This window comes from Poecilia reticulata, chromosome 21 (genome assembly GCF_904066995.2).
Source record: "Poecilia reticulata chromosome 21, P_reticulata-male-v2, whole genome shotgun sequence".
Taxonomy (NCBI): Eukaryota; Metazoa; Chordata; class Actinopteri; order Cyprinodontiformes; family Poeciliidae; genus Poecilia; species Poecilia reticulata.
This window is the reverse complement of record NC_088850.1, coordinates 19454751-19480121: the sequence shown is the minus strand read 5'-3', so window position 1 is coordinate 19480121 and position 25371 is coordinate 19454751. Positions and strand designations below refer to the sequence as shown.

At 40.0% G+C, this 25371-nt stretch overlaps 1 protein-coding gene across 1 annotated transcript; it reads right to left on the bottom strand.

Annotated features, from left to right (window-relative positions):
• Positions 1-1345: 1345 nt before the first annotated feature.
• On the bottom strand, positions 1346-25299 carry tshr (thyroid stimulating hormone receptor). Its single transcript, XM_008398226.2, has 10 exons — positions 24981-25299; positions 18914-18985; positions 17869-17943; positions 14232-14306; positions 13561-13635; positions 12825-12902; positions 12290-12358; positions 7501-7578; positions 4342-4530; positions 1346-2889 (listed from the first exon to the last, which is right to left on the bottom strand). Exons 1-10 carry the CDS (start codon positions 25226-25228, stop codon positions 1452-1454), a joined length of 2397 nt encoding a protein of 798 aa, XP_008396448.1. The 5' UTR covers positions 25229-25299; the 3' UTR covers positions 1346-1451.
• Between the last annotated feature and the right edge of the window lie 72 nt (positions 25300-25371).

The window sequence follows — 25371 nt, the reverse complement described above, 5'->3', positions numbered from 1 at the left end:
AAATCTTGAAACTTGAATTAGATTCTCAGCAGCCCAAATGGCCAGGCCAAATCATTTCTGGTAAAAGGTTTTAATGACCGAATGAAACAAGACTGACATTTGGAGTCAATGTGAGGCGTTCAAACTTAAGAAGTCTGTATCAGCTGTCAAGCATGGTGAGAGTTTGCTTTCTTGTTAGAGTTTCTGGCATATTGAACAAGGCAGCTGGAGGAATGAAGGACAACTCCCTCCAAAGCCATACAACTTTCCCTAAAAGTCAACAGCTACAGTTAATTCCAGAAGTTTACATACACTCTCAGAAACTGACCATCAGGTGTGTGGTGCAACATGGAGGTTTCCGTGTTGTGGTTCACATGCATGATGGATGTTGGGGATGTGGTTGCTTTTATATGTGCCCTCTTGGACGAAGGTGTCCCTGCCGTCAGACACACTTCCACAGTCTCTCTTTTGTTGTTGCTTTCCATAACACTTTTGTCTTTTTTATGTTTTTACCTTTTGTCTCTCGCTTGATTTTGTTTCCATCACTTTACAGTTACAAAACCTCTTTGCCATGACTTTAATCCTCTACAGATTCAAGTCAAGACTCTGATTGGGCCACGTCAAAGCATCTGTATTACTTCCAGCCCATAGAAACATGCTGGTAAATTTAAACGTTTACTTTAAGCCTAACTCTGCCAGGGGTATGAATGATTTTTTACTTAACTCTATTGATGCACTGTCTTAAGCTGAATCAGCAAACAAAAAGCTACCTTATGGGATCACATTCCACAAAATTCAATCCTATAAAGAACAGAAGTGAATAAGTACTTTATTATTATCCACACATGCCACTAAAACAGGTTTCCAAAGACTTATGCATACTATAAATACTTGTATCTGCTTTAAAATATTAAAGAACAGAGTCAATTTCCCAGAAGAAGCATACGGTAAAATATGGACAAAATCCATCTATTTTTCTTTCGCTGTTGTATTGTTTTTCATAATCTACAAAGTTGTGAATAATGGTACATGAAACTATTTTTCCATACTTTAAATAAATGGTGTTTGTATGAAGTTTCCACAGTTGATGGGCACTGAGCCAGCAGGCGGTTGAAGACGATATACGTTCAAATAATAGATTTCAAATAGCTCAAATTAATGTGATATATTTGTAATATTTAACCTATGCTAAATGTAGAAGTCAGAAACTCTTGTTTATGCTTTTCTATTTTACTTAGTAAATACTTTCAGAGCTGTTCTACAAATGCTATTTAAATATGGGGGACTACAACTTGGATAACATTTAATTAAATTCATAGTGATTGAAATTCCATAAACAGGGTCTGAAAAATACAGTCGACGCAGATTACGGAGCTTTCTGTTTAATACTTTAACAGATCTGTCCAGAACTATTTCAAGGCTTCATCAAAATGAACCTTTCTTGGCTTTTCTTCCTCAAGCTGATGGTCAGCTCACGTGTCCAGGTCTTGGTTATCGTCAGGTTTGATTCCTGGGTGATAGGTTTGCTTGGAGAGGCTCTTCAGGTTGATGGGTACCTCTTCTTGTCCAAGGCTTCCGCCTTTCCTAACTTTTTCCCTCCGCACCTGAGAAATCCCACTGCTGCCCTTCGATGAGACGGTCTGGCCTCTAAACAGCTGTGCCTGCTGCTGACACAGTCCTACCTTGCTGAGGAGAATGAATATGTCCCCTCTGAAGGCCTTTGTGAATATGGCATACAAGAATGGATTGGCACAGGAGTTGAGTGGGTAAAAGAGCACCAATAAGATCTTGGAGTTGGAAACGGTGATAAGAGGTCGGTTCAGAGCAGCCGACATGGCATAGAAGGAAATGGGAGCCATGCATAAGAAGTCAGTGAAGATGAGGATAGCCATGCGCTTGGCAATGTTGGTGTCCTTGGATCCAGAGTGGTACTGGGGGTTGTGGACTGTGCAGTAGATCTTAAAGTAGCAGGCACAGATGACAAAGAAAGCCAGAATGTTTAGGACCAACACCAGCAAGATGTAGACCTGAGCTGCAGTGGACTGAGTGTCCATTGGGAGGCAGATGCTGACCTTCTGGTAACTGCTCACTCCAACCAGTGGCAGCAGAGCGAGAAGGAGGCAGAGGACCCAGCCAGCCACCATTACGGCCGCTGCGTGGTGTAGACGGAGTTTGCGGTCCAGCCGCATGGCGAAGGTGATGGCGTACCATCTCTCTAGAGTGATCACTGTCAGCGTGTAAACGGACAGCTCGCTGGCGAAGACTGTGAAGAACCCGGCAAGTCCGCAACCGGGGCCTGTCTGCCAGTTGATGGCGTGGTTGAAGTACTCAGAACGGGTGTGGAGGTCCACGGAGGCGATGAGCAGCAGGTAAATCCCCATGCAAAGATCGGCGAAGGCCAGGTGGCACATGAGGAAGCGAGAGACCGAGAGCTTGTAGTGGCTGGTGAGCAGCACCAGGAGCACTACCACATTCCCCAAAACAGCCAGCAAGCTCACGAACCACACAGACACCCGAAGAAAGCCAAAGCCCATAATGTCCTCACAGGGATTGAACTCGTCGGGCACCGGTGCACACTCCACTTCCCCTCCCTCCTCGCACACCACATAATCATAACGACTGTCAAAGTCTTGGCTGTTGTCCTCCTGGGGGTTCTTGAGGGTCTCTCCGAAACCCACTTCCTCGTCTGGCTGGCCTCCAAAGTAGGGGTGGTAGTAAAGGTTGCCGTGGAAGTCTCCTCTCCTCCCGTCCTGCTGCGGCTCTTCGTGACCTTCGTTTCTCTGCTCATGCTCCGGAAGCGTTTCCACGACTCCGTCTCCTTGAAGAGTTGGCGTGTCAAGGGGTCCCACAGAGCGCTTGTGGTAGTGGTCATAGAAAGCGGTTAGGTTACAGATGATGTACTCCAAAAAGCTGGGAAACACAAACGGAGAATTCAATAAGACTGGGCTCAGTAAATAATGTCAAAATTATAACCCAGCAATCTTAAATGTTTCCACATTTTCTTGTGTTTCAACCACACACTTAAAGCCATAAACTGCATCAACTTTTTTGTGATACACCCACACAAGTAAAGCAAATGTACCCATGAATATGAGGTGATTAAAACCATTCCATTGTAACTCCAACCTTCCCCTCAACAGCATGATGTCGCCACCACCATGTTTTCTCATGGAGTCCAAGGTAGTGTGGAGTGTTGGTGTTAAGCCAAAGGCCCAAAAAGTTCAAATTTGCTCTCATTTGATTGGACCACCTTCACATTTGCTGTGTCCGCCACAAACTGTAAAATAAATTTCTTATATCCCTTTTTCATTGATAGCCTTTTGTTCTATGCTTTGCTTCATCTGAACCCTCATTGAAAAAAGATTGCTTCCTGGAGGTGTGGACTCTATTGAAGTTTTAAACAACTGCATCTTAATTTACCCAATCACTAATGTTTAGCTGTGATGTATGTAATGCTACAGAGGTTATGAAGCTTACCGGAAATGACATGCACTGTAAACAACCATCTCCCACTGTGAAGAGAGTAGTGCCGAGCCGATCAACGTTCCAGCAATAACATCTTCAACATTCCTCTTGTTCCAACTTTAATTGTTAAACATTTGGAAGCATAATCAACATGGACTTAACGGCTTTGACTGCTATAACTACAGGTGGACTGCAGTTCTGAAATGATATAGAAAACTGACATCATTCCCAACTTGTCCTTCTCTTCTCTGATTGGCCTAGCTGAAATTCAACTAGAGAAATTGAGCTCAATGGGAGAAATCCCAGACAGTGCAATGAAGGAAGATGAGAATTGAACAAAATTGTGTAGGAAGGCAAATCTGGATTTATTCTGAAGTTAAATTACAAATGTCTAAGTTGCACTGAATGTTATATTGGGGAATCCAAGTACAGGGGGCTTAATAAAAAGGCATGCCACACTTTTCAGATGTTTGTATTCCCCTTCTACTTCCTGGTTTTGTGCTACTCTCTGTTGATCTCAGTGGATATGTTTTTTCATGCAGCTAGCCGTTTGCCCTGCTGGGCGCTAAGTGGAATATTAAACCGTTTACATATACAGATGAAGACGGAGGACTTCTGTTTTTGGAATCATTATGTGACTCAACCGTTTTTTTCCTCCAATAACACCAGAGAGTGACACTAATTACGGGAGCGCTGTGAGGAGCTATAGGTAAAGGCATCAGAGAGTTGATTCAATCCCTGCCAAGATCCACACTTTACAAGTGCGGTAGCCTCCCACTCGCTGTGGGAGATCATCCAACCCTACGCTACATGCACACACTTCTGAAACCCCCACTTCCCTTACGTTTCAGCCTCCGTTAACAGAGCTGATTTTAAGGAAAAAATAAAAAACTTCACCCTCGTTTCTTTTTGAGGTTTTTGAAGCCGCAGCAGTGGCTCGGGTAGGTGAGATCAGCCGTGGTGAGGTGCTTGAAGGCCTTGATGGGCGGCAGCTTCTTCAGGGACCAGGTGTCGCGCGCCTTCAGCTTCCGCAAGGAGCCCATGCCTGTGGAGGGCAGTGATGTGATTCTTGTCTGGGAGACGTCTCTGAAAGCAACAGAAGGATTACAACACCTGAAAATAACTACACAAGATGCTAGGAGAACCAGTAGTGGTTTGAGGTAGAAGAGGTGATGTGTTGCGCAACTGACAAATTAAAACAGCACATAGCGCTGTGTTCAATTTCATATGGCCAACTCGGGTCGTGACACGACTCGAGGTAACCAATCAATGGTGGTTTTCTTACGTCAAAAGCAACTGATTGTTTACAGTTTCTTTTGCACAACGGTGCAAAAACACAGCATGCAGGAATCCTGTTATCAGTGGTTCTTAACAGTATCAAGAAGCTCAATAGGGAACTCATCCAAGGCATTTAAGGAAAAAAACTACACAATAAAAGTCTGCCAAGTTTGGTTCAGAACAATAATAGTCCATTATGACCCATATCTTTGCTCACGCACCACTGCACATTTCTACTTTTTGTTTGCTGCACATTAAGATTTTATGGAGAAGCTTATCTATTTGCGTATTATTTACGTATTAAAGTTGGCACCTTTTAGTGAAAATTAGCAACAGGAACGACTCAGTTTTATGTTGGATAGGGCGAAGATTGTCCAATCTGTCAAAAAAGACAAAAAGTATTATAAGAAGCTGTTTAGACGCACACGATCTAACACAAAAGTTGCTAAAAAAAATCAAACTTTTAGAAGTTATAGTTAATCTGTCTATGTATGAATTATATATAAAAATCGATAGCTTCAAGTAATTTTTGCTTTAATCAATATCCAGTTTGTTTGCTTAGAAAGTCTGGTTCGTTTGGGGAGAGCTGAATGTGCAATTCACATATTTTGATGCGAACCAAAAAAAAGTGAACTCTGGTCCATTTTGGTTTGGTTGAAATGAACTAAAGCAGAAGGAGAACTATAGAGCAGGGCATTCTGGGTAAATACAACCAAAACAAACACACAAGTCTACCGCTAGTGGGCGAAAAGGCTCGTGGTCTTTTACCAAAGAGAAAAGATAAATCCTACAACCGCTAAAAGATGACACCACTCCATTTTTGTTTATATTTTGTGAATAAGGAAGTTGCGGTCAGCGTCTTCAAGAGGTTTTCCGAATGTTTCCTTCAGTGGTTCTTGGTGCAGCGCCGCCACAGTCGACAGGGGGAATGGGTTCTTCAAAGAGTTTGGATCGTTTGACACAGTGAAGTGACAAAGCAAACTGCACCAGCTAAAAATGTAATTTTGGTCCCCAATCGAACCGAGTCTACCGGACTATCAGGTGTGAAAACTCTCCAAGTCATGACAGTGGAGGCCTAGACCCATCACCATGCGGGGTGATGAGGAGGGGTTGGCCATGGTGAGTCCAGAGGGCTCAGTGACAGCCCAAACAATGGTCTCCATTTGTTTCCTCAAATTAACTCCTCAGTCCTTCATCTTTCAGGAATCACATTTGGTATTTATTAAGCCACCATGCCAAAGTCAGGCTAACCTCTCTAAGGACAGAGACATGCAGGGGATTGGCAACTGCACCGACATCCTCCAAGCTCTCTGTTGTATTCTTTTTTAGTTTCCTTAACACATCTTAACTTAATGATTAATTTGATAAAATAAAGAAACAGCTCTGCATATTTTCGAATAATCTGTCCTATTTTTCTGCTGTCCCATTTCCACACACTTCTCCGTCCTCTGCTCTCCTTTCCTCCCACGGGGCTCATTGTGTGAGGCAGCGCAGATTCTAGTGTAGGTCTGATTTTGTCATTTCCAGATGTTTAACTCATGACCTCATGAAGGTGACCTCACTCAGGACATGTTCCTCCGTGGAACAGAGGTAAACGACCTGCGTGCAAATCTGTTTACCTAACCGGATAAGATGTGGCTAAGACTAAATGGTTGTGTCGTCGAGGTTGCTTCAGTAAGAAAGGAGAGCAGAAAATAACAGCAACGTCCGGCTGAACTTTCTTCATCACGTTTGCACACAATGCGTGTCAGATTTCCCAGTCACACCATCGCAGCTGTGGGGGAAAGATCTTTTACATTATCCCATCCTTCAGGCATCGCTCGTCTAGCCTGATTAGTACGAAGAATGACTGTTGAATTTTCACAGGAACTTGACACAGTGTGAATAATTACCAGACCGGGGGTATTAGTTAGCATTTTATTCGTTTGCCACATTTGAGAGTAAAAAAAATATGGGAATTTTTTTTTATTTCTAAAAACCAAACCAAATGTTGCATAAACATAGCAAAGCAAAAAGCCATTAGATGTTTTCTTCAACATCTCATTGCAGATCAACATCAAGAAGTTTTCTTCAAAACCTGGCACAAAATGTAAGGATATTTGTCACACAAAGATCTTCATGTTTAACTTATAAATCAGGTCAAAGGAAAAAACTACAGATTGCTGCATCTGAGGTGCACATAAGAGCGTTACCCCAGATCCTTCCTCAAAGAAGGTGCTTTACTTTACAAACATGACCTCTCCCAAGAAAACTCAACAAGCCTTTATGACTCTGCTGTTATTTGCCGTTTTATTATTCCAAATAGCTTTCCTACTGTTTGTGCAAATATTTTTTGTAAAACGTCTACTGCTGTCTATGCAGAAATACACATGCTGTACATTTTGTAAATACCATACTTATTTGTACTTGTTCCATGTGTTTTTTTTGTTATGTTGTTTTGAGACTATTTTCAAGTAATGATAATGGGATAATAATACAAGTTCAAATCTCAAAGACAGCTAAACTTTAATTTTGTAAAGAATGCTTCACACTTGAACTGGAAGACATTTTAAATATCGAAAATAAAACAAAACTGAACTAAAAACCACACACAACCGAAGGTATAAATAAAATGGATTGTGATGTTTCTGTAAGCAAAACTCTCCTTCATAAAATATAAATCATCTCAATGGAAATTATTGAGCTCATTTTAATTCATCACACGATTAAGAGATCAATAGCTTATTGCGATAGGTTTAATACAAATAGTTGACTTTCTGAAGCAGGCTGGTTACTTACAGAAGTGTCGGGCCGCTGATGGTTCCTGCAAAAGCCCGGCTGTCCATCCTGGTCAAAAACACATTTCTGTGCAGGTCTCTGGACGAAAGAGAGCACAGAACTTCACAGGAGAAGGAGACATTCTGCGCCTTTCTGTCCTGCATGCCATAATATTTTCTCAAGCCTCATCACTCCACATTCCTGTTTATTTTCCTCTCATTAGACGGGCGAAACATGACAGATGAAGGTCTCACTGACTTACCGCATGCTGTTGATTCTAATTGGAAACAATGAGATACGAAGGTGCTCTCCTTAAACGTGGAGCACCTTCAGACACGTCTCCCCAAATCCCTTAAATCTAATTAGAATAATAGACCAGCGGAGGGGTGTGTTTATCTTGGTCAAGCCGGGCTGGAATCGGTTCTCCTCACGGAGGAAATCGGACTCCCAACACAAACAACCGTGTGGTAAGACTCATTAGTTGCAGACCAGTGCTTTAATTGGACTCTTACAAAGACACTAGGGCAGTGTTGGGGTTGTAAAATGAGGAAATAGTCTTAATTTAATATCACTAATACCTCATATCCAAAACATGCATGTCCCTGGATCAGAGGGTGAAAAGTGGATGAGGGGGGGGAAGAAAAAGGAGCGTGTTTCTGCTTCCTTATCAGTGTCTTACATTATTTTTGCTTTTTTTTAGTCATACTTAAATGTTTCTGATCTTCACATTTTAATATCAGACAAAGATAACCTGAGTAGATGAAAAATATGTTGCTATAGGAACATATACATAACCCCTGGTTGTATCATAAAGTGTGTCCCACTTTCAATTGGATTTAAATCCAATTGAAGCCTATCATTAAATCATCTTCTTTTTAAGCTATTCTGAGGTAGTCTACCTCAGCATTGGCATTTTCCTTCAGTGCTCCATCAGTTTCCAGCAGGATGTGTTCTATTCTTTTATTTATTTTTTTATTTTTTTTAGCCTACTAAGATGTTGATGTTCTGATGTTGCTAGGATGAGTCTGATAGACTCGGTTCGATTGGGAACCAAAATTGTAACTCTTGTTACATTTTCAGCTGGTGTGGTTCAATTTCACACTGCTCCACATCAAATGAATTGAAAAAGCTGTTCACCTCCTCACCTGTGGTGGCGCTGCACCAAGAACCACTGACGGAAACAACATGAAAACCTCTGACGAAGACACTGAGCACAACTTCCTTCTTCACAAAATGTAAACAAAGATGGAGTTGCATCCAATTTTAGCGGTTTAAGTATTTCTTTTTTGTCTTTTGCAAAAGACCTGGAGCCATTTCTTTCCTTAGCTACACTCTTGCGTTTATTTTTGTCGTATTTACCCAGGATGCTTAGCGCTGTAATTCACTCACTGCTTTTGGAGCGATCTCCAGTCCGCTTGGCATGCAGATATCCATTCAAACTGCGCCAGAGTTCACTTCAACCTAACCGAGACCTTGGGTTTTAGGCGAATCAGAGTTTGATTACGTGTTCACATTTCCCCAAACGAATTGGATTTTTTCGACGAACGAACTAAAGTTTGAGCAAAGCAAACTGATCTGGGCTGGTGTGAATGCACACCATGTGACTCCTTGTTTCTTCAAGTTTGTGTGTGTTTGGTGAAATCAAACCAAAATATGCCGTTGATTACTGTTCATTCATGATTTAAGCTACATTTTTACACTGAGACTTATTGATTTGTACATCATCTTTTTGCTCTCAATCATTATGAGATCATTATTTGAAACAAATGGTTGTATTTATAGAATTTGTTTGATGATCTGAAACATTTAAGCGTGACCAAAAAAAAAAAAAGCAAAAATAGGAGGCATAGTTTCTCACATGACTGATTTCCACAAACATAAGAACGAATCTCACTTTGTTAGAGGAGATCTCTTTCACTTCTTCCTGTTAGCCACTCTTGGATTTTTTTTCTTCCTCCACACAAAAAGTCCTCCTTTCTAATCAAGAGCTGGACACGGGCATTTTGAAGTATATGTGAGACGGCTCAAAGAGAACCGGCTTTGATCCCTTTGCTTTCATAGTAAAATTCTGGGTAAGGAAACACACATCCCAGATGTCAGGGGTGGCTTAATCCAAGCAAAATGATATTTAATGCAATTCTGGACAAGATGGAAGGTCCCTAATTGAACTAAAACCCCAAATCAAAAAGTTGGAATGCGTGTATGATAGAGATTCAGAGTAGTGATGCTTAACTGAACTACTGCGTTTATGTTCTATGTGTTGTACTGGAGTTCAAGATTTTGATTCTAACAGTGTTTAATATTCTGGGTAGTTATTTTCTGCTCTTTGCCTTTCAAAAGGTCAACATCTGGCAATTTATTAGCTCAAATCCTGAATTATCTACACAAAAAACATATTTTCCCATTCTTGACGGTCTTGGTAGTATTTATGAATTCAACACATGTTGTAATGCTTCCCAAAATAATATTTTGTCCACGCGGCTGCGACTGTTGAAACCACCCCGGGAGCATGACGATGACGGGAAACCATGTCTGGCATCTGCCCCTGGCCTTTACACCAGGAAATTCCTTCAGATTTCTGCAGTTGTTTATTGAAGTGTTATTCTCTGTGATGGGAGAAATCTCCTAATCTCTCCCAATCATACTTTGATTAGCCTAGGATTTAAACCTCTTAATGTCTCACACACATTTGCTGAGACACTGGACATTCCCAGCATATTTAGCTTGTTGTAAATGGCTTTTTAAAAAATTTTTTATCCGGATTGACATTGTAGTCAAAGTAGAACCAAATCAGGTTATGCATTTTAGCAGGAAGCTTGTCGCAAGCTACATTTCAATCCAATTCGTCAAGCAAATTTTAAGAAAGTGTTTAAAATGTTGCAAAAAAAAAAAAGCAAATTAATTGTGTTTCCATCTACTGGCTCGTAGTGAATCAACCAGGTTACGCAGAGAGACATCGAGGTCTCAGAAAAATTGAGAGTCCTTCCCCTGAAAATCACCTCAAGCGAGTGTAAAAACTGTTTTAGAAAATTGAGGACATTATTTTGAATTTTGATGTTTCCATCAATCTTTTTGAATGTGATACATCAAAATGCACATAAAAAAAATTTGACGGAAACATTATCAGAGTCACACCAGGGACTTTGTGTATAAACGTTCGCATACGCACAAAGAACGTTGCAGCGCAGTGCTTCATGCACAAGTTGGTGTGAAAATGTGTAGCATTAACGCAAACCTTTTGATTCAAAAATAACAAACTTAAGTGAAATTCCCTGAAATATGACTACACTGTTATTTTAGGTAAGGTGTGTTGAACCCTTGATTTTATCTTAAATGGTTTAAATCTAATCAGTGAAACTGAGCCACATTTAGCACCATTCTTAACACACCAAAATAAATAAATAAAATGAAGGGAAAACCTCAAACGGACGTAAAGATTAAATTACTTCAGTTTTTGTCACATTAGATGTAAATGCACATCGGTCCGCGCGCTGATGCGCATGAAATGTAAAAAAGTTATCTAATGGGCACTTAAGATTCTCACTAAAAAAAATCTTTTTTTTTTTTGTTTTCTGGGCAGGTCCACAAAATGTGGGTGGTTTGAATAATGAGCTCAGAGCGGAGGATTGTGTCAGGCTCCAAGAACAATTTGAAGATGAAATAGACTGCCATCACGCTGATGCTTATTCATAAGAGAGGAGAAAAACAAATAAAGCCAACCATGAGTTAGCTTAGCTTCTCATTAGCCTTAAAACATCAAACAGTTCCGATGGTCTCATGCTAAATCAACGCTGTAACAACAATCGTCTCCATTACTCTTCAGATTTTTTAAGCAGATATAGCCTGTCAATAAAGTTAGAACCTGCACATTCCAAACAAAGCCCAAATTGTCTTCGTCTACACACCGTGGAAACGTATCCGCACCGCTTGAACATTCTCCCATTTTGTAACGCTACATTAACAAAGTTACATAATGCATTTTACTGGGATTTTATGTGAAAGAGAAGCAAAGAAAGGGCAAAACTTTGAAGAAACACCTTTGAATTCAATTACAGTGGCAATTGTTAAAAGGTACAGCTAAACCCCACCTACTCAAAAACTCATATAACTACCTATTTTAATAGTTCAAACATTAAATGTGCCTTAATATGCATTAATACACAAAGTACTAGCCTGTTTTAGCATTACCATAGAAGCTAACATCCATGGTCTTTGTTAGCTTAGCTCTTAAAGGTACAGCACTTTGCAAACAGCAACCAATAACGTGTGGAGTAGCACTGCATGTCTGAGCCCTGGTATTAAAGCTTTCCAAGCTGCATTTCATTTAAAAGCTCTTACATAATTTCTACGAAAAAACATTCGCAATCAAATTCGCTGGATTTTTTGTGAATCATTTGGCGTTACGTTCCACAGAAAAATTAGCAAATAGGTGAATCCTCAAAAACTAAACCGTGAATAGCTGAGGCTCCACTGGTCAGGTCAACCAGTTTACATGATAGGTGACATAATTTGTTTCCAGTTTTTTTATTTAAAAATAACTAAAGCTCAATCAGACTGGATGAAGAGCATCTGCTAAAAGCAGTTTTCAGATCAAGCTACAGATACACAACTGCAACGTCAGACCTAAACCTTTGTCCACTTGTAAATAAGGCTTGAATTAACCAAACAGACATTGGAGTGTTTATAACTGTTTTAAGAAGCTGAAAAAAAAAACAAATCCCTGAAAATGATTCAATATAAATGAATACAAGAAGTAAAATAAAGCAAATTAAAAATGTTATCCTGTTAGACAAATGATGTAAATACTCACACTTGATCCAGCTTTGTCCCGTTAAAGGCGTGATGTCGTATCTCTCTGAATCCATTTCCATACAGCATTCTGGATAAAAAGAAGCTCCATATTAAAAAAATCCCATTGAAAGTGGCATAATAAATGTTCTTCAATGCAAATACTTTCCCTCTGCCAGCCGAGCTCAGAGGAATCGACTTATTTCTCACTTTGGAGTAAAAACCATCTGTGTAATTTTGTGGCTTTTACACCAAACATTTAGCTCACTTCCCACACACTTCTACACTCACACACGTGAACATGAGCGAACGTCTGTGTACTTGTTTTTGTTGTCGGCGTTCATGTGAGAACGTGTTTTTAAAGTGAGGTCAAGCTGAGCGTTTCTTGAAGGGCCTATTTTAAGGATTTGGCTGGATTTAGGGATAATGTTCCTTAAACATTTACATATTTATTTATCTACATATTTATATTTGTTTTGGGGGGTTTCTGCATATTTTTTTCTCTAATGTACATGTTTGAACATATAGTTGCTGTTGGTGGCGTGCAAATGTCTCACACTGTCAGAAACTCGCTTGTGATGCCCTGGAATGAGTTGGCCGGGATCTCGGTAATGGAGGGATGATTAACAATTTCCCTGCAAACGAGATGAAAAGAACAGAGAGGAAATGAAATATGCAACAAATAAGAGGAAGAGTTACATCTGGGAATTAGATTCGGACAACGGAGGAGGAATTGCAATTTATTTATCAAAAAGCACGAGGTTAATGGGATTGGAGGCAACATTCCAGGATATGGAGACGCAACTCCAGGCTCATCCGACCAATACTGGGGATGGTGGAAGAATTGTCAAGGAAAACCTTCTGTAATATTTCAGCTAAGTCCCAAAGTCACTCTGTGACCGAACCCTCTATCAAATTGTGATACACATTGGGATTCACGACAGAGGATCAAAAACACAAAAACGTTATACACTGACATGTCCCAGAGACTTTGGGGTCATAACAAAACATATACAGTACTTTAGGTACACAAGCCTTTAATTTACTGGTTAAAGTCTTACAACGTACAAAGTGTTTTCTCAGAACTCTGAAATAACTATACTGTAAAAATAACCATTAACTTTTACAAAGACTTGATGCTTTTATTTTGATGTAAAGCAGAAACTGATGGTAACAACCTTTTTGCCTGTTACTTTGCAAACCTGGTGTGTATGAATCCTTCTGCTTAACATCTGGACTTTCTAGAACTAATGGTACACAGTTAGCTGTTATTGACTGTAAAACAAAACTTACAGTATGAAGTTCATGTCGTTGGAGTGGATGTTGTTTAAAGCAGGGAAGAAAGTCAGGCCAGTATTCAAAATTCCCCTGAATTACAAAAGAGTGAGAAACAAAGTTCATAATAAAAAGTTCAAAAATAGAGATTTAAACACATCTTTTCATAATGTTTTTGTGCTGAATTATACCTATAAAATGTAGTATAACTGACAGCCATTAGGAAACACATTCAAATATTGTTTTTGCTTCGTTTAAGATGGAGGTCCATCTGAAAATCATCCCACAGTTTTGAGATTAGTATCATCCTAGATAAATATTCCATGACTCCCCTCTCTTGTTTATTTATGGCTGATTCAAAAAGTCAGAAGTCATTTATTTCGTGTCTCATTTAAAAAGATTCTTTAATTCTGGATTTTTTTTTACTGCAAACCTTAAGCGTTAAAACTGATATATAAAAAATCAGTACAGTAAAAACAAACAGCGTTTGTTTGGACTGATCTGATGTTTTAGAAACAAGTTGCTTTGAGATGACTATTTCCAGTCAGAACGTATCTCTATTTCTCCAAAGTGAGACAACTCTGAATACTAACAGGAACTCCACGGAACACCACTTTCTAAAAATATCTAAACTATGTTTTCAGTTTTAGTACCGTTAGAGTGTGGAAGTAACCTCAGTGAATACTTACAGGTACTTGAGGTTTGGGAGATGCTTAAAGGCTTCTGGATCAACATAGGTCAACATTTTTGTGTTCCGAATCTCTCTGAAAAATAAAAAGAGGTTTTAGTAACTAGAAATATATTTTATTAAATGACCTAATTACAAGTCTAATTAAGAGGCGGCTGAGCCTAATTTTTTTGGCTTTAGATCCTAAAAATTGGCATCCAACAGAGCTGGGGCTGACATCCAAGAGAGGAAAAACCGTACTGGAAACAGGCTAATTAGTGTTTAATTAGCATATTTCTCGTGTCGCCCGAACCAGAGCAAAACACCGTCTGAAGCCATGTGGCATTTAGGACTGCAGATTTATTTTATGTCTACCCTGGCTCGTAATTTCACTCCTTAAAATCATATTAAATTCAAAAATATGAATATGACAAGACTGTTTAACAATTGATAGTATAATAAAGATCTTTTTGCCACTATTAAACTGTGAAGGAAATTCCCAGCTGCAGAGGAAATTAAATGTTAAAACAATGACTGCAAGTAGGTTCAAAGACATAAAGGTGTGCATATTGCCAATGAATTATAAATAAAGACAAACCTAAAAAGTAAAAATTAAAAGAAGCCTTTAAGTTCTACCAATTATTCAGTGGGTGTATCCATTGGCTTCTTCTCAGGGCAACATGGGCTGGGGGGCATCCTCGAGATATAAAAAAAACTAAAAGTCACCTTTTTTTCTTTCTTGTATTTTGGTATTTCATGTCCAACCAGTGGGAATAAGTGGCCCCCTGTCGCTTTTCATTGTAAAATATTGTTTATCACTGAACAATGGTGAATTTAGTACAAGACCATCATCAAACATGTTCCAATGTGAACAGCTCAGATTTCTTTATGGTATTCTACACTGAATATGAAATTTTTAAAACGCAGTTTGAATTTTGAAAAATTATAATTACATTTGTGAATACACAAGTGTTCTTAATGGCTTCTTGGCCTTAGAACCACCGTAGGTTAAGAAAAGCGTTGTGTAGATACAATTTATAGTGGCCAACTCTAGACAGAGTTACACTACCCTGATTTATGGATGTATTTAGCAGTTTACGGCAACACATGGCATAGCGGTCGAGTGGGAACCATATATTCGGAAGCTATTTGTCCCCAACAGAGCACCTTTGTTGCATGTCTTCCTGTTTTTCTCAGCCTATTTCCTGTCTGATTACTTTGAATAAAGGCAAAAAGTGCCACGAAATTTTCAAGAAGCTTAGGTATATTTTGTCAAGATCAGGCTTCAGATCAAGTATCAAATCTTTTCTTCTGCATGCTGCCTTCTTGTTCCTTGTCTTATTTTCCCAAAACAAAAGTCAACATGCCTGAATGGAAGAACAATTCTCTTTGCTTTAAAGCCTCCACAGAAAAATGCAATATTACCAAAGAAGGCATTACATCAGGGAAGATTTCTGAAGCCGTGGAATGACGCCAGTCCTCCCAATCGTTTCATGAACTGATTGCTGTAGATTGCAGACATTTATTTTCTGCATTTGTGAACAGTTTAAGCATTTTGGTGTTCTCATTCTGAGGAAGAGAAGCCTGCGCAGGGGCATTGGGTTTGAAGGTGCCAGTGGAGCCGTGGGATAAATCAATGCCTCGAGTCGATTCTGGCTTTATTAACACCCAATACAGATGGATACAAGTCATGCTTGAACTCCACTGGCCTAAACTGAATGGTATGTACCCTTCAATCTTCTCTGTGTGATGTCACTAAGTGTCAAGACTACATTTCGGACTGCAGTTTTCCAGTGGCTTTCGAGATTATATTCAAAATGGCCACAAACCACAGCCTGGAAATAATCTTCCTCAGAGTCACTTCGGTTTCCATTCCATGTACCGCGATTGCAATCTTCTACCCAACCAATCTTTGTCAAACAAATGGAAAAACTAGGTCTGCACACTGGGCACAAACAGGGACAGATTTAGGAGAAAGTCAGATCCTGAAGGTTCCAGAGTGGCTTTTAACTTGACAAGGCCAAGGCTCACCACCATCTTGTGTGCAGTTTCTCTTTTGCCAGTATAGAAAGATATTTTTTGACACCAATAATTGGATTGACCTGTGCTCAGAACCCAGGCAACTCAGAAGATGTAAGAAGTAAAGCACCATCTTGAACTACTACATCTTCCTTCTACCACTTCCTGTCATCTTCTTGGTCATTTCCGCCAGTAGTGACATCTGGTTGTTGATCACATGACGTATATGATGCGAAAACAGTGTTTCCATTGCAGTTTTGTGAAATACACTGATTTGGATACAACAACAACAACAAAAAAAAACAACAACAACAACAAAAACGGCTGTGCAGAAATTGACGAAAAACGTGAGTCTTTTTGGAAATTGCAGTATTTCCATTAAGCAAATTTATTTTCGTAATACCAATTTGTGGAATTTTATGGTCAATGGAAACGCAACTACAGACAAAGGAACCAGATGAACTAATCAGAGGAAATTTACTCCAGTTGTGACAAGGAGAAAACAGGGAAACTGAGGGAGGGAAACTAGTGAACACACAGGGAGCAGGACTAACAACGACCGACAAAACAAAAGAAAGGAACAATAATAAAGTAGGAAGCTAAACACAACAGAATAAGCTTGTATGGAAATACCTTCCTAACAATAATGAGCAGAGAAATAAACTGAACACACAATATAAATAAATAACAACAACAAGAAAGGGATCAAAACACAAAAACCTGCGAACCGGGATGATAAGCTGAGATCTAGAAAATGAAAAGGGCTTGCTATGCTCATGAAATGGATGGCTCAAATTAAACAACTGCACAAAAAAATAAAACCTGAAACTTCCCCTCCCCAACTCCAGTCCTTGATGCACAGCTGCCGTCTGCCAGGAGCAGCCAGCAGGAAGAGGAGCACTCATTTTTGTCTGACCCTGAAGGAAACCTGAGAGAGATCCCATTATCTTAGGTATGGCACTAGATTGTACCAATCAGTGGCAAAGAGGCCCACAAGATCCAAAAACACACACCCTCCTAGCCCAGATACGGCCCTCAGCTGGCAGTTTGGATTACGGCTCCCGTCTGTGATGCCGAGCTCTGGAACTCAGCAGCTTTAAAGGAAAGACGAGGGCAATTAAGACGGAACCGTCGGCCAAATGCGGATTTAGGTCATTTAAGCTTGATTTCTGTAGTCGCACTCCCTATATGTTAACACAGATCGTTGTTTTAGAAAGTGCTCCAACTTGTAGCGACTCATCCTATAATATAGAACGCACAAGTGGGTTTTCCAGTGGAAAATGTTTTATTCACACAGATGTGCAGCCATAAATCTTTCACTTATATAAGCTGCTGTTCAACTTCTCCGCCCTAACACGCTTTAAAGAGTGAAACCAAGAATAACATAGCTCACTTTAGTTAAACTCATTGGATATGTTGCAAGTCAGGATCAAGAAATCCCCAAACTGAAATTTTTTTTTAGGCTCCATAAATTTGTGGAGTTTAGCCACAGCAACTTCTGTGGCTAATGAACTTAGCTACCGACTCTCACAGGCAGCCTTCGAAATGAAGCATTCTGTTCCCCTCCACTGAGCAAATGGATCAGTTTAGTCAATAGGGGATCAATAAAGAGCGCTTTTCCTTTCCCGTTAGCTACTTACATGTGGGTGATTTTCCTCAGGTTGTAAAACGAGTGCCTCTCCAGCCGCTGCAGCTTCTTATCCACGTAGATGTATCTGGAAGACAGAATCCAGCAAATATAGTCTGTTTTCTTCAGAACATGCATTGGGATTTCATGTTGTAGATCAGCAGAAAGCAGTGCAGGATTGGGAAGCATAAAGAAAATAATGAATGGCTTTTTGTTTGCATGCATCCTTGTGTCTTGAATTCTGACTGGAGAACCTTTCTCAATATGACTTCTGCCAAACATTAATATGACTTCTAATAGTTTTGTGTCACGTATGGCTGCTTTTCCATAAAGGTCAGATTTGTAGTGAATGGCTAACAGTTGTTCTACAAGATTCTCCCTACTGATTTGTGGATTTCTGCTGCTCATATAAAGTTACACCTTTGACTCCTGGGCTGCATGTGTTACCAGGTTGCCTCTGTTCTTTGTTGTAATTATGCCTGTCTCAATAACAAATTTTGATGGACAAAGTAATTGTCCCAGTATTTATTGCAATAAATGAGAATATTGTTGTTCTTATATTTATTGCATTTATTGCAATAAATATTCTCATTTATTGCATGACATGAGTCATGAAGGACATGACTTTAGCTAGAGACACTTGAGGCTCACAGAAAACTTCTCGTCCGATTCCATCTCCACTCATGCGGATCTTGGACATGCACCAGGCAGCTGAAGAGCAAGACTCGAGCGCACTGAAATGTCACGTCTTACTTCAACAGAAAATCTCCACCGCTACTGGGAGTCCAACACACACTCAAAGCTCCTCCCCAGTGAATGTCCGAGCCTGCTGTGGTTTAAGGGCCAACATTCCTACTGAAGAAAACCTTCTATAGGTTTAATTAGGGCTCAGCAGTGGTACTGAAAAGATAGCAGATACTGTACTTGGGTGGCGGGATAAAGGATAAAACATGGCAGCTAAGTCGTAAGGTAAAGGTGTTGCAAAACAGCAGGTGAAGGCAAAAAAAAGATGTGAAGATGCATAGATGTGCATATAAGAAAGAAAAATAACCACTTACATCCCTGAGATGTTGACCACGCTGGCAAAAGAATTCGCTGGAATAGACGAGAGTTTGGTATCAGAAAGCAATCTGGTGAAAGAAAGCAAAAAAAAACATAACGACTCTTCGTTAATTTTCTCTGCCGGCCTAATCCTGTTCAGTGCGGCAGTAGGGTTGGTGTATATTTACAGGAACCACAAGGTGGAGCCGACAGAGACGATTCAGACAATGCGTCAAAGTCATGTAAGAGGAAAAGAGAAGAGTCGTGGAAAGAAATAAGTTAAGTGTTATTAGCGTAGCTTAACTTAGCTTGACATGTGTCACCTTAGTTTAGCATAGCAAAGTGCAGCTTTGAGAAATACTCAATACTCACACTAAATATTAACATTATAAACATTTAACATTATAAACAGTGATTTAATAGTACACAAAGATGCTTTGTAACATATATTACATCAAACTTTAATGCAAGGCTAATGATCACAGGATTTCTTTCTGGATTCTTCTTATTAATAAAAGGCACTATTTTTCTACCAACATCAACAAAAGCTAGACAGTTTTTAAGATCAGGCACCTGCAACCTAAAATCTATCGAATGGCGTAAAAAAAAGTGTTCGAGTAGTTATGAGAAACGATAAAGCTACCTTAGAATGAAATCCATGCAAAATCCTAAACTTTAAAATTCAAAGGCAAATAAAGATCATTTTGAGATAAATGGATAATAACAAGAGGAAAATTGGGTGTACACATCTTTTATGCGACCTTGGCAGGTAACTTTCTTGTGGTGGATTGAGGAATCTTAACTGGGAATCAAGATTGTAGCCACATGTGAATGTGTCATGTTGAATTCCTGGCACCGAGGACACCCAGACAGAGTTAATTCTGTCTCAGCTATGGACAGCGTGTAGAATATACCTCTTCTAAAAACAGGTTTTAAAGCCAGCCTCTTTGTGTCCCTCTGGTTATTAAGAGAAACAATGGATGAATTCAGAAACCGAGATCTGGACTACAAGTCTGAATCAGAGTGATGTGGGCAGATCAGCAGACGGTGGAGCACGGCCCTCCGCACGTGCTCTGACAAACTTACACAAACAGAGGGACACAGAACAGATCCTGGCACCAAACCACCTTAGCTGGAAACAGAATGCAATTTCACCCAGGAATGTAAGGAGAGGTCCGCCTAGCCCACCTTAAAGATTTAAGGAGAAAACTACCACAAGTTATTCTTCAGAATGGAACGTGTTATAACTAGTTTGACCAGGGAGCTTTTTATCAAGAGATTTGTCTCATTTTAGTGTAGAATAGCCAACATTTCAAAGCATGAGTTACATATTATAACACAGATCTCACCCTCTGAAAGGTTTAAACTCCCTTCATTTCTTGGTTTATATCCTAACCAGGGTGCTCAGATGTCCCATGCAAGGTATTTTCAAGTTAGCTTAGCATTCTGTTGTTTAAAAATTATTCCCAACGGTCATTTATTTATCAATTTGAGAAAGAGGATTAGGATGTCGCTGATTTTTTAGGGATCTGAGCCGAACTAAGTTCAGAATTTATCTCATTCAAACTCCAGTCATAAAACTCAGAGGTTGCTCTGAGACTAAAACTATCCAATAGAGATATGCCGATCAGGTTTTTTCCTGCCGATTCCGATTCTGATCACATAATTATTATTATTTTTTGATCATAATCACTACCGGTTACATTATATGGAAAAAGGAACCATAAATTCACCTTAATTTAGACAAAAACAAAGCAGGCATTGTGCAAATTGTACTGCTATCGGTAATACTATCTTTAACAGACTGATAACATATGAAGGCTCTGAAGAGGTTAAATAATGCAAAGAGCCAAAATAAAACCTCTCAACATTGCCAAAAAATTCAAGTATAAAACTTAACATTCAAAGGGAAATACATATTCCATTACAATAAACAATCCTGAGTTACTGAATGAAAACTTCCTGATAGCATGGCGGCTAGCTGATTACTGCTAGTTCTGATTGGCTGTTTCTGACTGAGCGGAGTAATTATGCAGAACAGGGAGGAGATCGATTATTTTTTCAGAGATTACCTGTCTCATGTTAGGACAACGAAAGTTTTAATACGTATGTAAAATGTATTTTTTTAGGTTAGATGCTGCAGCTTTAAGCAGAGGTTCGGTGTGAGAGTCACTACCAGATGGAGCAGAAGCGGCGCTCCGTCTGCGCGGAGCAGCGGTTCAGAAGCGAGAACAGAACCAGCGTCTTACATCGCAGCTCGAAGACTTAAATAATTTTGCAAGTTATTTGTTTAGCTTTCTGACCACCATGCTAATCCGGGTGAGTGTTTGTAGCTGCGCACTGCTTTACCTGCTATCTGATCTTCTATATGTCTTTTTTACTGCAGTGAGCCTCGATGTAGCCAAACTCCGTCAAGTATGGCATTGTTTTTATGTCATATTAGATTCGTCGCATTTGCTTCACCCCACTTGCTTCAATTTTCCGCCGCAACACGCAAACTTCCCCAGTCACTCAGTGCATTAGTTCCACATTGTTTAGGATTTGTTGCTGCGCGTTTGCGCAGTGTGAAGGAAAGAAGAGACCAGCTGCACAGGCAGGCTGCGAAATGAGATGCAGGTGATTGGTTTGTGTGATCGGCAACAAGAGACCGTGATCGGCGATCACCAATCATACACTTTTTCACGGAAATCGGCCGATTATGATCGGTGGCCGATCGATCGGCACACCTCTACTATCCAACCTTTTTTCATGGAGACTTTTTTCCCTCACTAAATTATTCTCAAATGGTATTCTCGGGGTGTTTAAGAAACGTGCTGTAAGAGGTAAATATTATATCTGAATGCCTCGTCCAGACGCAGAAGGGTGTCACGCTACGCCGCCCTCAGCGTACTTTGCTTTGCTTTCCACATCTCTGACTCCCAGTGACACATGGAGTAACCTTCACACATAAACGCACTTGCACACACAGACACACGCACGCACGCATGCAGGCACGCACGCACACACACACACACACACACACACACACACACACACACACACACACACACACACACACACACACACACACACACACACACACGCACGCACACTCGCAAAGGACTCCAAACTGTAGAAGGTACACTCCACGAAAAAATAAGCTCACAGATGTCTGTCATGTATTCACATTTTGTTCTTAAAAGACATACTTTTACTTTTACTAATTTTTCTGCCAAAAAACATTCCATCGACTGCAGCAGATCCTTCTCTTTCTGGTAAATGTTAGTAATTGTATTGCACAGCTTCCAAGACTGTAATTAGTTTGTCTTTCATATTTTTATCTTTACAATGAATGGCAGTAATAATTACTGGCCTGGAAAAATCTACAAGAAATCATATCTACTTTAAACTCCTTAAAATGAGTACAGCTTTTCCTCTTAACTGTTTACTGAAGTTGGTTTAGACATTTCTTTCATGTGGTTCAATGCACTTGCTCCTCTGGATTTGTTAAGGGATCTGTGTAACTATGTCAGAATACTTGCTGATGGAGCCCTTCTCAAAGAAGAACTTCTGTCACCAGTAAGAGGAAAGATAAAGTTTTTCTATTCCATTCAATTATAGAAATGATCCTACATTAACCGTAGATATCCTTCCTACAGACTCAATGTAGGTAAAATTGATTCGAAAGTCGAAGCTCATTAATGATGTCACACCTTAGTTGAGTTCTAATTAGAAGCCGGAAAACCAGTGAGATTTGCTAACTGTTATGCTAGTGACCAGGTTACATTTTATTAGCAATTCAAGCTAACCAAATCTGCCTGAAATTCTGACTTCCAAGAACAAACACGCTTGTCATTGAGACAGAAAAAATTTGTACTGTCACTGTTCCCTCATTAATATAGTTTGTTTTGCCAATCTTAGCTAACTGGTTGCTAACAAGTTGTCTTGAAAGTTGGACTTTCTGCAAGGGAATTGTGAACTATTTGAGCAATGTTAGCTAGCTTGCTAGCTATGTTAGCTATGAGCTAGATAATTTTCTATTTCACCTGTACACTTTTCATACTCTCTTTGATTCCCTATGTCTTGGGTGTATATGAATGTATTACTTAATCTCACAAAGTTATGTAATTTTAACAGATGGAAGTCTCAACGGCCAATGTGACAGATGGGTCATTTATTCCTCAGCAAGAATACAACAAAGTATAAATTCCTAACATTTAATTTCCTAGCAGATGCCAGTCAATACATGATCTATTTCAGGCTTATTTGGCAGATATTTTTACCCGAGAGTTTTATAGTGCTTGAGGGATGGATTTGTGTTTTTTGTTCTCCTGAGGTTGCTGGGTAAACTTTGGGCAGGAATGTGAGGAAACTAAAGTGGACACTCAAGGCATGTGGGCCGGTGAATTGAAGCAGTGATCAGGGCATAATTTTATGTGATGGCTACAATGCAAAGGGTTGTGGAAGGGATGAAGGGATACCGCGAGACACTACAAGGCAGGAATGAAGATTATGACAACATAGCAGAGAACCCTCTTTATAACTAGGGCTGCACTGAGTGAGTCCAATGCAAATGGATTATAAGCCAGAGAAGGATCTGTGCAACAACTTGGAAGCTTCGTAGTTGTTTTTAGATTTCCAACAATTAGCAAGACCTTTAAGAGACAAGAAAGAGGATAGCAAGGGATAGAATGGGAGATCAGGGAACACGGCAGAACGATCAGGTATAAAGCTGTGGAGGAGTTTCTAAAAAGATTGGTAATGGCTGTCTGTCTGAACATGTATCAGAGAGCTGCGCAAGAGGGACGTGGTAACTCTGGAGGAGCTGCAGAGATCTGCGCTCTACAAATCTGATCTGATCAGTGCTATTGTTTCACTTTTTGTGTGTACACTCTGTTTTCTCGTGGCAGACATCTGTTCACACTGACCCAGGTTTAGGTTCTGTCAAAAGTTTCTTCTTGTAAAAGGGGAGTTTTTCCTATCCACTGTCACCACATGCATGCTAAGTGTGAGGGATTGCTGTAGTGAATGCTACAATCAATACGATTCAGTCCTCTGGGTTTCCTTCAATGGAGCACATTTTTATTAAATGGAGTAATAAACTAAACTTGACTGCATTGTTTGATAATTGACTTTTTTAGTAAGGTGCCTTGAGATGATGTTGTGAATCAGCCTCGTATAAATAAACTGAAATAAATTTAATTAAGTGAACCAAGAAGATGTTGCAAGACTTTAAAACCGATGCTCACTGACACTCGCCATCAAATCCGACAGAGCTTCAGCTGTTTTGCAGAGAAGAATGGGCAAAAATATCCAAAATTAGCACAGGCAAATCCCAGAAGACCCAAAGCTTCTGGGATTTGAAAATGAATTTTCATATTCATTTTACTACTGTTTCGGTGTTACTGGAAGTTCTGCTTTTGGAAAAGGGAGGAGAATCGGGGTGCACTGGGATTTTTCACAGCTCTCTGGCAACTCGCGTCAGTAGCAGTTTGGCTGTTAATTCATGCCGTTTTTCCCAATATATTAAATCCCCATATGGAAGACTGTAAAATGTTACGAACACACTGGACGTCTGATTTCCTCCTCTTTCAACAATCACACCATACCATCTGGTCAATTTCTGTAGGTTAGGAAAAAATATGCTGGCTGCCTTATGCAATAAAAAAACAACAACACAACGTGTGTTGATTGGAAAGTTGGCTTCTCTGTTTTCCTACAGTTTGCGTGAGAAATGCTGAAGTTAATTATTCAGTGCCATCATATTACGCCGGAACTCACCTTGAAATTGTTCTTTTTTTTTTTAAGTGTTCAGACATTTTCAAAGTAGAAAAACAGGTTAGAAAAGCTGAATCTGCCTTAACACTAATGGACAGAATAATACCTGAAAAGAGAATAACTACTTAGTAAAAGACGGCCCTTAAAATCCCCGTGGGCGCACTTTGAAGGAATATTATAGCGTAATGGTTTTCTTTCTTTTTCTTTTTTTTTTTCTTCTTACCTCAGGGTTAAGAGCGCTTTTAACATTCAAAATGCATGAAAAAAGAAAGAAAGAGAGACAGCAGAATCGCTTTTGCAGATGCGTTTAGTACGCCTACTACTTACAGTGTTTCTGTGCTTACTGGGAACCTCGGGAGAATATCAATGTCACTGCAGCAGATCGTGTGAGCTCTCCACTCGGAGCAGTTGCCCCTGACCGGGCAGGAGTAAGGCTGCAGCTCGGTGCCGCTGATGGGGAGAGTGATGAGGGTCAGCAGCGCGCATGTTAGCACCTGCGTGGTGGGGCGCAGCCGGGTGGAAGAAGTGCCGATGTCCGAGCAGGTCGCCTGCCTCCCAAATGTCCGCAGCAACATTTTTGTTTTTACCTGCTGGAAGTTGCGTGATGTCCTTTTTGTTGGTTGGTGTATTAGTCCTAAGTGCTCGCCGTGTCCCCGGACTGGAGGAGCTGAGAAGGTTTTTTTTGGGGGGGGGGTTGGGGGGGGGGGAGGGATGCTGC